Source organism: Equus przewalskii, chromosome 7, assembly GCF_037783145.1.
Source record: "Equus przewalskii isolate Varuska chromosome 7, EquPr2, whole genome shotgun sequence".
NCBI lineage: Eukaryota > Metazoa > Chordata > Mammalia > Perissodactyla > Equidae > Equus > Equus przewalskii.
Window position 1 is genome coordinate 24,723,887 of NC_091837.1, and position 13,674 is coordinate 24,737,560.

Genomic DNA, 13,674 nt, shown 5'->3' on the forward strand with positions numbered 1-13,674 from the left:
AATCTTGGGCCAGTGACTTCATCTCTAGGAGTTGAAAGTCTTTAGAAAAGAATTTGGGTGCAGGAAGGGTGGTGCCTCAGGCACTTGTTTTGAGTCTGTGTTTGCATAAGAGCATACTTGGTGGGTTTTGTTTTTTTTTTTTTTTGGTGAGGAAGATTGGCTCTGAGCTAACAACCATTGCCAATCTTCCTCTTTTTGCTTTAGGAAGACTGTTGCTGATCTAACATCTGTGCCAATCTTCCTCTACTTTATGTGAGACGCTGCTACAGCATGGCTTGATGAATGGTGCTAGGTCTGCCCTCGGGAGCCAAACCTGCGAACCCAGGGCCACCGAAGCCAAACGTGAACTTAACCACCATGCCACCAGCCAGCCCCAATACTATTTTTTGTAACTTAGGTGAAATGTTTATTCAGGATGGAGAGTGGGAGGTGCATTAAAGGAGATTTTGGCGACACAATGGAATGAACAATTCATTCTTTGAAGAGTTGCTGAATGAAATGAGCTTAACCCAGTGCCCACAGGTAATGTTAAATGTTTGTTTGAGATTTTATTAGTGTGAAACTTCTATAGAAATCTCTACTAGGGTCGTCCATGCCATCCTCAGATCTTCTGCTTGGTTTGTAAGGTATTTTACTATTAATTTTTAATTTTATAAACCCCGCAGTCACGCAGCTGCTTTTCAGATGACCCTTCAAGAGGCCAACGAGCATATGAAAAGATGCTCAGCATCACTAATTAGAGAGATGCAAATCAAAACCACAAGGAGATATCACCTTGCACCCATTAGGATGCCATAATTAAAAAACAAAAACGGGCCAGCCCAGTGGCACAGTGGTTAAGTTTGCGTGCTCCGCTTCAGTGGTCTGGGGTTTGCCATGTTTGGATCCTGGACGCAGACCTATGCACCACTTATCCAGCCATATTGTGGCAGCATCCCACATATAAAATAGAGGAAGATGGGCACAGATGTTCGTTCAGGGCCAATCTTCCTCAGCAAAAAGAGGAGGATTGGCAGCGGACATTAGCTCAGGGTTAATCTTCCTCAACAAACAAACAAAACACAAAACACAAAAACAAAAATCCAGAAAAATAACAAGTGTTGGTGAGGATGTAGAGAAACGGGAACTCTTGTGCCCTGCTGGTGGGATTGTAAAATGATGCACCTGCTGTGAAAAACCAGTATGGCAGTTCCCCAAAAAATTAACAATGGAAGTACCATAGGATTCAGCAATTCCAGTGCCGGGTACATATCCAAAGGAATTGAAAGCAGGATCCAGAAGAGATATTTGTACTCCCATGTTCACAGCAGCATCATTCACAATTCCAGTGGGCGGAAGCAACCCACGTGTCCATCAACAGACGACCACAACATGGATGAAGCTTGAGAACACTATGCTAAGTGAAAGAAGCCTGTCACAAAAGGACAAATACTCTATGATTCCACTTCTATGAGGTACAAAGAGTAGTCAGTCAAAGGGACAGAAAGTCTGGTGGGTGGCGGGGGTGGGAGGTGGGAGGAACATGGAGTTGTTTAACAAGGACAGAGTTTCAGTTTTGCATGACGAGAAAGTTCTGGAGACTGGTTGCACAACAGCGTGAATATACTTTACACTGTTAAACTCTGCACTTAGAAATCATTACGGTAAATTTCATGTTGTTGTTCCCACAATTAACAATAAAAAAAGGAAGGACCTTGCGGGTCGGTGCGAGGGCTGCAGGTCCCTGGCTGTCGCCGGCCGCAGCCCCTCCAGGTTCTGCCGCAGGATTCACGCTAAGGACACGCTTTCCCCAGGAGGCCTGAAGTCCATAACTGAAGACAGCAGGGGTACTGGGACCAGGACATTTCTGTCCAACATGGGACAACTCTAACAGGCAATCGTGGCCCGAAGGAACCCCCCGGGTTGGTCTCTGCTGTGGTCTGAGGTTCTCACTTCCCGCTGCTGCTTTCTCCTCCTCCCTTTCAGAGCTGTCAGACCTGCAACCTGGTCTGAAGGCTTTCTCTGCGCAATCCTGCCTTCCCCTTCTCTCTGACTCACAGCTCCACTCACCTTCTTGTACTCCTAATTCGGTCTGACCCGCTGCTAACACAAGAAACACAGGAATAGATGCTTATTGCAAAAAATTTCAAATGCTACTCAGGGAGATATAATTAAAAGTGAGAGGGCTTCCTCCTCCACAATCCTACCATCACCCCCAGGAGCAACCACTGCCAACAGTTTGACATGACCATCTAGACCTGCGCTGTGTAACACAGTAGCACACCTGACTACCCAGTGCTTGAAGTGTTAGTCCTCATGGACACAAGTTCTAATTATAAAGTACAGTGCATTTCCAAAAAGAGAATATTTTTAAACTACCTAATAATGTTTCTACTGGTTATATGTTAAAATGATGCTGTGGATATATTGGGTTGAACAAAATATATCATTAAGGTTCGCTTCACCAGTTTCTTTGTACTTTTTTGATGTGGTTGCTATAGAATTTAAGATGACATATGAGGCTAATGTTCTATTTCCATGGAACAAGACTGTTCTACGTAAGTGCTGTCTGGCAGAACTTTCTATAATGATGGAACTGTTCTCCCTGTGCATTGTCCAATGTGGTAGCCACTAGCTATTACATGTGGCTCCTGAGGACTGGAAATGTAGCGGGTGCAACTGAGAAATTGTTTCTAATTATTTTTTTCTTGAGTTCATAATAGTTTACATCAATGTGAGATTTCAGCTGCATTATTTCTTGACTGTCACAACACAAGTGCTCCTCTTCATCCCCTGTGCCCATGCCCACCCCCCTTCCCCTGGTAACCACTGAACTGTTTTCTTTGTCCATGTATTTGTTTATATTCCACACACAAGTGAAATCACCTGGTGTTTGTCTTTCTCAGACTGGCTTATTTCGCTTAGCACAATTCCCTCTAGGTCCTTCCATGTTATTGCAAATGGGATGAATTTGTCTTTTTTTCTGGCTGAGTAGTATTCCATTGTATATATATACACCACATCATCTGTATCCAATCATCAGTCGATGGGCACTTGGGTTGCTTCCATGTCTTGAGTTTTTAATTTTTAAAAATTTTAATTATGGGCCGGCTGGTGGCATAGTGGTTAAGTCGGCATGCTCCACTTCAGCAGCCTGGGGTTTGAGGGTTCGGATCCTGGACACAGATCTACATACCACTCATCAAGCCACGCTGTGGCGGCATCTCATATATAAAATAGAGGAAGATGGCACGATGTTAGCTCAGGGAAAATCTTCCTCAAGCAAAAAGAGGAAGATTGGCAACAGATGTTAGTTCAGGGCCAATCTTTCTCACACACACAAAATTTTTTTTTAATTAAACTGAAGTTTATACAGCCACAAGGGGCTAAAAGCTACCATATTGGACAGTAACAGTACAATCTAGACATTCATATACGTACATACTCTCTCACACAAATACATTTACATTTTTATTGAAGTATAGCATCCTTATACCTTAAAGTACACAAATCTTAAGTGTCTGTCTTATGAATATTGTCATAAATATATACCTCTATAACCCCTGTTGAGATAAAGATATAAAACATTTCCAGTCTCAGAAGGCTCCCTCATGCTCTTTCCCAATCAATAATGCCCTCCTCCAGAGGTAACTTCTATCCTGACCTTTACCAACATAGGTTAGTTTTGCCTATCCTAGAACTTCATATAATTGGAAACATACAGTGTGAACTCAAAAATTTTGAGTCCAGCTTCTTTCTATTTTTTTTGAGGAAGATTAGCCCTGAGCTAACATCTGCTCCCAATCCTCCCCTTTTTGCTGAGGAAGACTGGCCCTGAGCTAACATCCATGCCCATCTTCCTCTACTTTATATGTGGGACCCCTGCCACAGTATGGCCTGACAAGCAGTGCATAGGTCCACACCCAGGATCAGAACAGGCGAACCACGGGCCACAGAAGTAGAACATGCCAACTGGGCCACCCGAGTCCACCTTCTTTGCTCATCATTATATGAGACTCAATCACATTGTTGAATGAAGCAGTAGTTTCTTCTCTTTTATTTCTAACCACACACACATATATTTTCAATAAACTGTTAATTTTAGAACAGTTTCAGATTTAGAGAAAAATTGGGAAGATAGTACAGAAATTGGGAATATAATCCACATACTCAGTTTCCCCTATTATTAACAGCTTACATTAGTATGGCATATGTGTTATAATTAATTAATCAATATCAATATATTATTAACTAAAGTTCACACTTTATTCAGATTCCTTCGGTTTTTTTCTAACATCCTTTTGCTATTGCAGGACTCCATCCAGGACACCACAGGACATTTAGTTGTCATGTCTCCTTAGGCTCCCCCTGGCTGTGACAGTTTCTGACTTTCCTTGTTTTTCATGACCTTGACAGTTTCGAGGAGTACTGGTCAGGTATTTGGTAGAATTTTTTCTTGGGATTTGTCTCTTTTTCTCATGGTTAGACTGGGGTGATAGATTTTGGGGACGAAGGCCACAGAGGTGAAGTGCCACTTTCAGCACGTCCTATCAAAGGCACATACTATGAACATGACTTATAGTGTTGATGTTGACCTTGATCAGCTGGCTAACACTCTGTCAGGCTTCTCCACCGTAAAGTTACTCCTCCTTCCCACCTTTTCCATACTGTACCCTTTGGATGGAAGTCACTACGCCCTGCCCATCCTTAAGGGGCAGAGAGTTACACTCCACCTTCTTGACAGAGGAATTATCTACATAAACTGTTGGGAATTCTGTGTGGGAGATTTGTCTCTTCCCAGTTTGTTTACTCAATCGTTTATTCCTATCTGTACAGGCTCGTGGATATTTATTTTATATTTTGGGTTATAATCTGACACTATTTTGTAGCTCAAATTGTTCCACTTTGGCCATTGGGTACCCTCAGTTGGCTCCTGTGTCCCTTTGACATGATCCTCATTGGTGGGTTTTTTGTTTTGTTTTTAACACTCCCTTACATTCCGGCAGTACAAGCTACTCCAAGCTCACCATGTGTATTTCTTGGCCCAGTCCTAGAATCAGCCATTTCTCCAAGGAGCACTGGTTACTTTTACTGGAAAATGACATTAGAAACCAAGATCTAAGTGCTAGGTTGCACTCACTGCTACTGGGGTGGATACATATATTTAAATAAGCTTTTATTTAACAAAGATTTTTGTTTTATTGTGGTAAAATATACATAACATAAAATTTACCACTTTTACTATTCTCAAGCACATAGTGCAGCGGCATCAAGTACATTCGCAACGCTGTATAACCATCACCATTCATCTCCAGAACTTTGTCATCCCAACTTGAACCTCTGTCCCCATTAGACAATAACTCCCCCTCCCCCACCCTGACCACCACCATTCTGCTTCCTGTCTCTATAAATTTGACTATTCCAGGTCCCTCACATAAATGGAATCATGCAATATCTGTCCTTTTGTGTCTGGCTTATTTCACTTAGCATAATGTCTTCCACGTTCATCCACGTTTTTGCAATTATCAGATTTTCCTTCCTTTTTAAGGCTAAATAGTATTCCATTGCATGTGTATACCACACACACACATTTTTAAACACAAAATTTTAAACTATAGATATTGCTCATTTTCTACTCAATAATACATTTTTATTAATATATTTTAAGAAAATGTACTACAAACAAAACTATATTATTTGGAACCTATGTTTCACCTAATAATAAAAATTTAATAAAGACTAGGTACCTGTAATACATTAGAGATAAGCCTACTTTCTAAGAACAAGATTAGAATCAAAATGAGACGAGTTGCCTGCAGAAATCACCCACTTGTAAGGACTGATGGAAAAATGAGTGGCTGAAGAACGTCATCAAATTTAAGAAAGCACGATTGTATCAAGAAATTTCAAATCATAACACAATCAAGTCAATCTCCCCGAATATATTAACCTGTCAAAAAAGAAACACCATAATCTGAATGCACACACCTATCCATTCTACAAATATTTACTGACCACACTGTTCTCCCGTCTGCCTCCCACACCCAGAATTTAAATCCGCGGATCTTAGCCGCGACTCGAAAGGCAGGGGAACTTTAGTGTGCTTAAAGGATCATTTAGGGACTTGCAAAAAAATGCAACGTTCCAGAGATTCTGAATTCATCGATCCCGGCGGAGCCCCGGAAAGGGCATTTTAACAAGTTTCCACGCGATTTTGCTTGTAAGGAAAGCGAATTCCTAAATCTAGCGGTGAAAAACGCACGTACAAAATTTCATGTGAACTGGTTTACGCATTTTCTGAGGAAAAACCATAATATAATCGGATTCTGAAAGTGAGTCTAAGAACTAACCTCCCAGGGCGCTGAGACCCCTTCGCTGCGGGGAGAGATTCAGCGGCTCCCAGACAACTAACTGCACATTCGATAGGCTTTCTACTCAATTCTTCAATTTAGCCGTTTTTATTTTCCTGAAAAAAATTAGAAAAACGGAAAGTTCATTTCTCTCGGAGATGACGTGTCTTCAGTGCTCAATGCATGTGATTAATTTTCTTAATATAAAAACAAAAACACCGCCTGTGACGAATCTGCTTCTTCCGATGTAAAGGTCCAGTCAGGCAAGGACGGAGAATCTCCCGTCGCTTGGAGCTCGGCCGCCGTCTCCGTGGGAAAGGAAGCCTGAGCCTCGCTGAGGTGAGTGGGGCGGCTTGGCGGGAGCAGGGCCCACCCTGGCGAGAAGGACGAGGGAATGCAGCCCGGACGGTGTGTCCGCCCGTGTATGAGCCGCCATGTTGAAACCTGGCAGCGGGGGAGAGCTTGTGGGGTCGTGTTGCGGGGAGCGGGAGCGGCAGCTGGGTTGGAAGGATGGCCCTTTCCGCTCTGCGACCACCCGGAAGGTGAGGCGTGGGGAGACCGCCTCCAGGGCCGCGGCCGAGGCCTAGGCGCTGCGGGGGGATTGGGAGTACCAGTCCCCCCTGTTCACCCACACTTCCGCCTGAGCGTCCACGGCGTCACTGCGCATGCCCAGGGCAGCTCTGAGGGTCCGGCCTTCAGATTTGTTTCCCAGTCGGATGCAAAGCGCGGGAAAGTCTTAACTCTGCAGACTCAGTGAGGAGAGGCGTGCTTTGTTTGGTTAATAACAACTTTTATTTGTACAATGATTTATAATTGTAAAGCACTTTCACAGACACTGTCTTATCTGATCTTCACAAAAACCTAGCGAAGTGGCATTTAGCTACATCTAACAGCTGATTTAAAGTTTGCCCAAAATAGGACCAGGTCTTAACCCTGGTGTTCTGACTCCCGATCCAGTGCGATTTTTCACTTTCCACACTTTTGACCTTGGTGGTTCATTGCCCCACCCATCTCCACCCCCCACCATTCGTCTCTCACATCTCATCCTCGTTTTTGAAATGATGACATGAATCTAAAAATCGAAAGAAGTTGTAGGAGATCTCAACGTAATGCTGCAGCAGAGGAAATACACCCGGAAAGATTAATGAGAAGCCGTGAAGCCTGCTGATCTCTCAGCATCTAGTATCGATAGAGGCATACTGATGAGGGAGATAACAGAAAATCCGTGGTGATCCTTTGTAATTCCCTTTAGATTTTCTTTTTTTCTTTCTGCTTTTTCCCCCCAAATCCCCCCAGGACATAGTTGTATATTCTAGTTGTGGGTCCTTCTAGTTGTGGCATGTGGGACGTGGCCTCAGCGTGGCTTGATGAGCAGTGCCATGTCCGCGCCCAGGATCCGAACCAGCGAAACCCTGGGCCGGCTTGCAAACTTAACCACTCGGCCACGAGGCCAGCCCTTCCCTTCAGATTTTAATTTGAGGAACTCTTAAAGCTTTGAACAGGAGCTCTGACTCTGTACAGTAATAGCAGTTTTTTTGGTGGATCTTTGTGACCTTTTCGTGTTACACGAAGATGGGATTCTTTCCCACTTGAGGTGGGGGGTTCAGCCTCAAATCCACTCAGAATCCTGGTGGGGTTTTTTCTATCCCTATCTCCAAAGCCTTATATTTTATGACAGCTGTCTAAGGAATTAGTTCAGAGCTTAAGTTCTGGAGTCGAAAAAGCCCTGATTCTAACTCCCCAGCTGGGCTGCTTCTTAGCTTTGTGATTTGGGGCAAAAGATGACCTTTTTGTGTCTCACCTTCCTCGTCTGAAATGGCAATAATAGTAGAACCTAGTCCTGGTAGTGCTGAGAGGTGAGGGGAGTTGGGTGCTTAGCACATGGCCTGGACCTCCTAAGTGTTCAATACAAGTTAACTATAATTATTATGGTCCTTGTTTTTTTTCTGCCCCAGTGATGGAGGTAGGGAGTAAGATTAGAGTCTCAGAATTTGGGGGCCAATAGAATGGAATCAATGTAGAGGGTACTAGAGCAGGGAGAGAGTCAAACAAAAGAGAGCTCTCTCTTTTTTTTTCACATGGAGAAATTCCAACCATAAGAGAGAAAAGACACAAAGTGTGTTAGAGGCAGAACCCAGACCGGACCAAAACTGTCTCACTCTTGTCTCATTGCTCCAGCTGTTTATCATCCTTTTTCTGATGGAGATACCTGAGAGGCATCTTCTCCAAAGCTGCTTGTTAAAGATGACAAACATGTGTGCCCTCCGTTTACAGTCTGGTGGCAGGCAGTGTCATGTCCTGCCTCTCAGTCCCCAGTGAAATGTTTTTGTCTGATTTGGACCAAAAAAAGTTCAGTGAATTTTGATTGGAATTGGTTCAGTTCCCCAGCATTTATCAGAAAGTGTCCTGGCATCTGGAGATGAACTAAGGCAGGCACTAGATTGAAGAGTGTTTATTGTGCGTTGGGCAAAACGTGGTCAGTGAGACAGAAGACGTGCGATGAGCTATGGGAGAGGTGAGTTTGCTTCACGGGGAAGGGGGTGGAAGCTGGGCTTGGAAGGACCAGTAGGACTTCCAGAAGTGGAGATGTGGGAGGCAGAAAGGAGGAGAGTATTCCCAGCAGAGGAAATTGCACCGGGAAAGACATGAAGCTAGGGAGTTAGGGTGCATTCAAGGAATGAAGGGGCGACCCTGGGTAGGTTTTGCAGTGGGATATGGTGGGAGGCTGAGTGACGTCAGAGGTCTTGAGTGCACTGCTGTTGACTTTGGATTTTATTCTGTAGGTGTTTGACTTTTATACTGGGGAAAAAGCCCCACAGTGCACCCCATAAACAGTCACTCCCCCTAGATAACCCATCAACTGAAGAAGGACAAAAGCAAAAAGATCCTTGAGGAAAATCTGGGAAAGAGATAATCATTTTCATAATACGGAAAGATTCCGTTAGGAATGAGGATTACCATAGAAAAGAGAGCGCCCAGGTTTTTAACATATTTCAGCATTGGCTCTAAAGTTTCACAGAGGTGATCACATGAGCATTAGCGGTGTCTGAGATGTTGGCAAGCACTGTATTTTTCCAGCAGATTCATGTGAATCAATTATCATGTATCAGCCTCTCTGAACTTAAACCTTCCCACCCTCTTTCAAAACAAAAATTATCATGTATCAGAATGAATGACAATCACAGTCTGCTTGCTGGGCTAAAATTACCATTGCAATCAATTCTCATGCTCCAAGGCATAAGTGGATTATCAGCTAGGGAACTGGGAAGAAATCCCATATTCCTCTTGAACCGAAGAGCCTGCTGCTGGGTTACTGTCCTTTTAGCTTTGCTTCCTGTTTACTGTCAGATGCAAAATGCTGTATCCAAAGCACCGTTTTCCCTTGTAGTTTTGTTTAAAAAAAGTCCCTTACCTTTTAGTGACATATACTGAAATATTTACAGATGAGTCATGTATTATCTAGAATTTGCTTCAAAGTAATCCAGGAGCAGGGATGTGAGTGGGGCACAGATGAAACAAGACTGGCCACAGGTTGGTCACAGTTGGAGTCACGTAAGGAGTTTGTGGAGGGTTACGCCATTCTCTACATTGGTATATGTTTGAAATTCTTGGTAGTAAAGATTTTTTAAAAATGCCATTTTCCACAGCAGTCCCCAAGCTGGTTTTCCTAGGACCATTGTAAAGTCTCTGAAAGACAAGTTTGGATTTTGATCCTTGTTGCCACATTATAACATCACGTGGTAAGTGCCCTGCTGTGGCTAAGCTGGTTGATGCATGGATCAAACTCAAAGCACATTGCCTTCTGCTGCTTCCTGGGAGGGAGGGGGGGAGGAGTGGGTAAGAGCGTCTCGGAGCCCCACTGCCTGGCTTTGACTCTGTCTCTCCCACTTTCTAGCTGGGAGGCCTCGGCCTCTGGGAATCGCTTCTTTGCCTGTTGAAGAAGGGGTGAATCGTAGTATCTGCTTCATGGGGTTGGCGTAAGGTTTAAACGGGTAGCTCATAGTAGGTGCCACATCAACGCTTGCTGTGATCCTTCCTAGACCATGAACGATTGGATGCCCATCGCCAAGGAGTATGACCCACTTAAAGCTGGCAGCATCGATGGCACCGATGAAGACCCACATGATCGCGCGGTCTGGAGGGCAATGCTGGCACGATACGCCCCCAACAAAGGCGTCACAGGAGACCCCCTCCTCACCCTGTTTGTGGCAAGACTAAACTTGCAGACCAAAGAGGAGAAGTTAAAGGAAGTATTTTCCCGCTACGGGGACATCCGGCGGCTTCGGCTGGTGAGGGACTTGGTGACAGGCTTTTCAAAGGGCTACGCCTTCATCGAATACAAAGAGGAGCGTTCTCTGATCAAAGCCTACCGAGATGCAGACGGCCTGGTGATTGACCAGCACGAGATATTTGTGGACTATGAACTGGAAAGGACTCTCAAAGGGTGGATTCCTCGGCGACTTGGAGGAGGTTTGGGGGGAAAAAAGGAATCTGGGCAACTGAGATTTGGGGGGCGGGATCGGCCTTTTCGAAAACCCATTAATTTGCCAGTTGTTAAAAACGAGCAGTATAGAGAGGGGAAGAGGGAAAAGAGGGAGCGGTCTCGATCCCGAGAAAGACACTGGGACTCGAGGACAAGGGATCGAGACCATGACCGGGGCCGGGAGAAGAGATGGCAGGAAAGAGAGCCAACCAGGGTGTGGCCTGAAAGTGACTGGGAGAGAGAGAGGGACTTCAGAGATGACAGGGTCAAGGGGAGGGAGAAGAGGGAGAGACGAGAGTAGAGCCCCCCCCCCACCACCAGCCCCCAGACGAAGGTACAGCGTGAGGAAAAGCACAGAGCCATCGGCGTTGCTTGCGTACAAAGCCCAACGCCTGAATAAAACTTCGTGATGACACTGGGGTTGGGAGTAAGTTTTCTTTCCAATGTGGAATCCAGGTTCAAGCTGAACCTTCTGAGTGTCTCTTCATTTTATAGTTCAATGGACACATTATTTAATAAGCTCGAGAACCAATTTTGTACTCCCTGGAATCTGTATGGAAGAGCACGTGTAAGGAGTCACCGTTCGCATTTAATTGGGCAGTAGAAAATTTAAGAATTTGATTTTCTCCCATCTGTTGGACATGACCATTTTGAGGGCTTGGCAAGAAGAGGTGATGACCAAAAATTATTTGTATTGCTCTCAGACTCCTGGGAACCCGAATCGGACCAGAATAAGTGGTATCTTTTCCATCTTCATATCCACGATGCAAGGGTCTGCTGAATTGAAATAAAAATGGGCTAGAAAAGAATCCCAAGGAGAATGTCCAGAGACTTAATCCCAAAGCCAGTCTGAGCAGTGGGCCCGGTCGGTGACCCGCTGCTCTTGAGCCCCTGTAACTCCACTCAGGAGCCACATGCTGACTACCTTTTCTCTTTCCTTTTTTGGTGGGGAGGCTGGCATTTAAAATGAAAAACCAAAGTTGCAGGGCTATGGGGCCCTGATCCTTGGCAGTCTTCCAGCCCTTTGAAAAGATAAAGCTCAAAAGCATGAGAGGAAAATGAAAATGAAGAGAAATCAGTGAGAGGTTTGTGTCTGGTTCCAATGGATTGATTCGTCTGTCTCGATCATCCAGCCTCTGGTTTGTCTGAAAGCTGGTTATGCTGACCTGTTTCTGAGGGCTTTGGGTAAGGACGATACTGTTCACATGGTTTTCAAAAAAGTATATTTAGCATTTTTGTTTTATCAATGGCCTTATCTTTGAAAGTTCAGGTTCTTAAAATTAAAGATGTTCCATGCAAAATAATTGTCTGATTTTAGTATCAGGACTTACACAGTCATTACTAGGTTTTTGCGTTAGGAATATGAATCTCATTGTTACATAGGGAACTTGCTATATCTGAATCCTGCTGTCAGCTCTTGGAGCAGTTTTAGAAAAATGTTCTTTCCTTTGTAAATTTCCAGTGCAGAATTTTACTATCTCCCAAGGCTCAGAAAACAGCCTTGCAGGAACACCTTTCTGGTTTCAGTCACGTTTCATTTACAAAGTGCTCGCTGTGATGGCACCAAAAAGTGTGTCATGGGCTGCAGTTCTAGGTACCAGCTAAACAAGAGTGCTCCACGTCAGGGAAGCCTGTGAGCGCATCGGAAGAAACAAATCCAGTTGTGTTTACACAGTCTAGGCCAGCGGTTGTCAGCCCTGGCTTGGATGGATTAAAAAAACATGCACACTCAGACCCCATCCCTGGACATTTGGGCTTTGTCTTGTACGGGCTGGAAACTGAAAAAAAAAAAAAAAAAATGGTAGAACCCCCATGGCAGGGACTTTAGCAGGAGCAATCAGCATGACAAAGGCGTACACCCTCTGACCCAGCAGCTTTGCTTCTAGTTTATTCTGCAGACCACCGCACATGTGTGAAAGTATGCGGCACTCTTTTATACAGTAACTCAGATTGGAAGGAAGCTCCCTGTCCACCAGTGGGGCCTGGACAAACATGAGCAAATTGCACGTCTGTATGGTGCACCAGGGTTCCTCAGCCTCAGCCCTGCTCACATTTGGGGCTGGATCCTTCTTTGTTGTGGGGGCTGTCCTGCACATTGTAGGATATCTAGCAGCATCCCCAGAGCCTACCCACTGGGTGACAATAGCACCGCCCCCCTCCCCAGTCGTGACAACCCAAAATGTCTCCAGACAGTGCCAGATGTCCCTGGCGGGCAGAATGGCCCCTGGTTGAGACCCACTGTCTTCTGTACTGATGTGGAGTCATGTCCAGGGTATTCTAAGAAAAGAAAGGTACAGAATAGCATGTATATAGTAAGCTGCCATTTATGCAAAAAAGAGAAGGGGAATATATATATATTTTTACATAATTGCATGTATATTTACCAATTATTTTAGGAAAGACACCCAAGAAACTGGCAACACTGGTTACCCCTGGGAGGGGCCCCAAAGGTACCAGGGGAGGGGCTTCCCGGTGCACAGGCTTTGACGCTCTCCAGGAATAAACTCTAGTCATTCTATCAGGCAGTCAGCTGCAACAACATTATCCCGTCTGATCGTTATTTTCAGCAATCTGGAAACAGTCCGTGTGGACTCGGTAAACCGACCTGCTGGTTCCTTGGCAAACCATAGGAGAAGGTGTAGAAAGGAGGGCCGTCACACATGCTGTCTTAGGAAACGCTACCTCTCTGAACCTATGAGCATCCAGTCTTGGACCCTGGGTGTTCCGTGGGTGAAGAGAAAGACAGCGTTATTTGGGCAAAGCCCCAGCTCGCCAGTTGCAGACAGCATCTGGCTCTCCATCTGCCAACACAGCCCCGTGATTCAGCCAGACATCAGTCCCCAAGCCACCTTTTCCCCCACC

The 13,674-nt window shown here is 44.9% G+C and overlaps 2 protein-coding genes across 5 annotated transcripts in view; one reads left to right on the forward strand and one right to left on the reverse strand.

Moving 5' to 3' along the window:
* RILPL2 (Rab interacting lysosomal protein like 2) overlaps positions 1-6,440 on the reverse strand; it is a 30,660-nt gene extending 24,220 nt beyond the window's left edge. Inside the window, exon 1 of the mRNA XM_008518501.2 lies at positions 6,330-6,440. The gene's annotated coding sequence lies outside the window, so the exon portion shown is untranslated. The remainder of the gene's footprint in view (positions 1-6,329) is intronic.
* Positions 6,441-6,538: 98 nt separating this feature from the next.
* On the forward strand, positions 6,539-12,113 carry SNRNP35 (small nuclear ribonucleoprotein U11/U12 subunit 35). Of its 4 annotated transcripts, XM_070629279.1 has the most exons (4): positions 6,583-6,668; positions 8,710-8,844; positions 9,977-10,069; positions 10,370-12,113. In XM_070629279.1, the coding sequence occupies exon 4, from the start codon at positions 10,373-10,375 to the stop codon at positions 11,111-11,113; it is 741 nt and encodes a 246-aa protein (XP_070485380.1). In that variant the 5' UTR covers positions 6,583-6,668; positions 8,710-8,844; positions 9,977-10,069; positions 10,370-10,372; the 3' UTR covers positions 11,114-12,113. The 4 variants fall into 4 exon arrangements, with proteins under 4 accessions (XP_008516728.1, XP_070485381.1, XP_008516729.1 ...); XM_008518506.2 differs by lacking the exon at positions 8,710-8,844 and having other exon boundaries at positions 6,539-6,668; XM_008518507.2 differs by lacking the exon at positions 8,710-8,844 and having other exon boundaries at positions 6,553-6,668; positions 9,980-10,069.
* Positions 12,114-13,674: the final 1,561 nt, after the last annotated feature.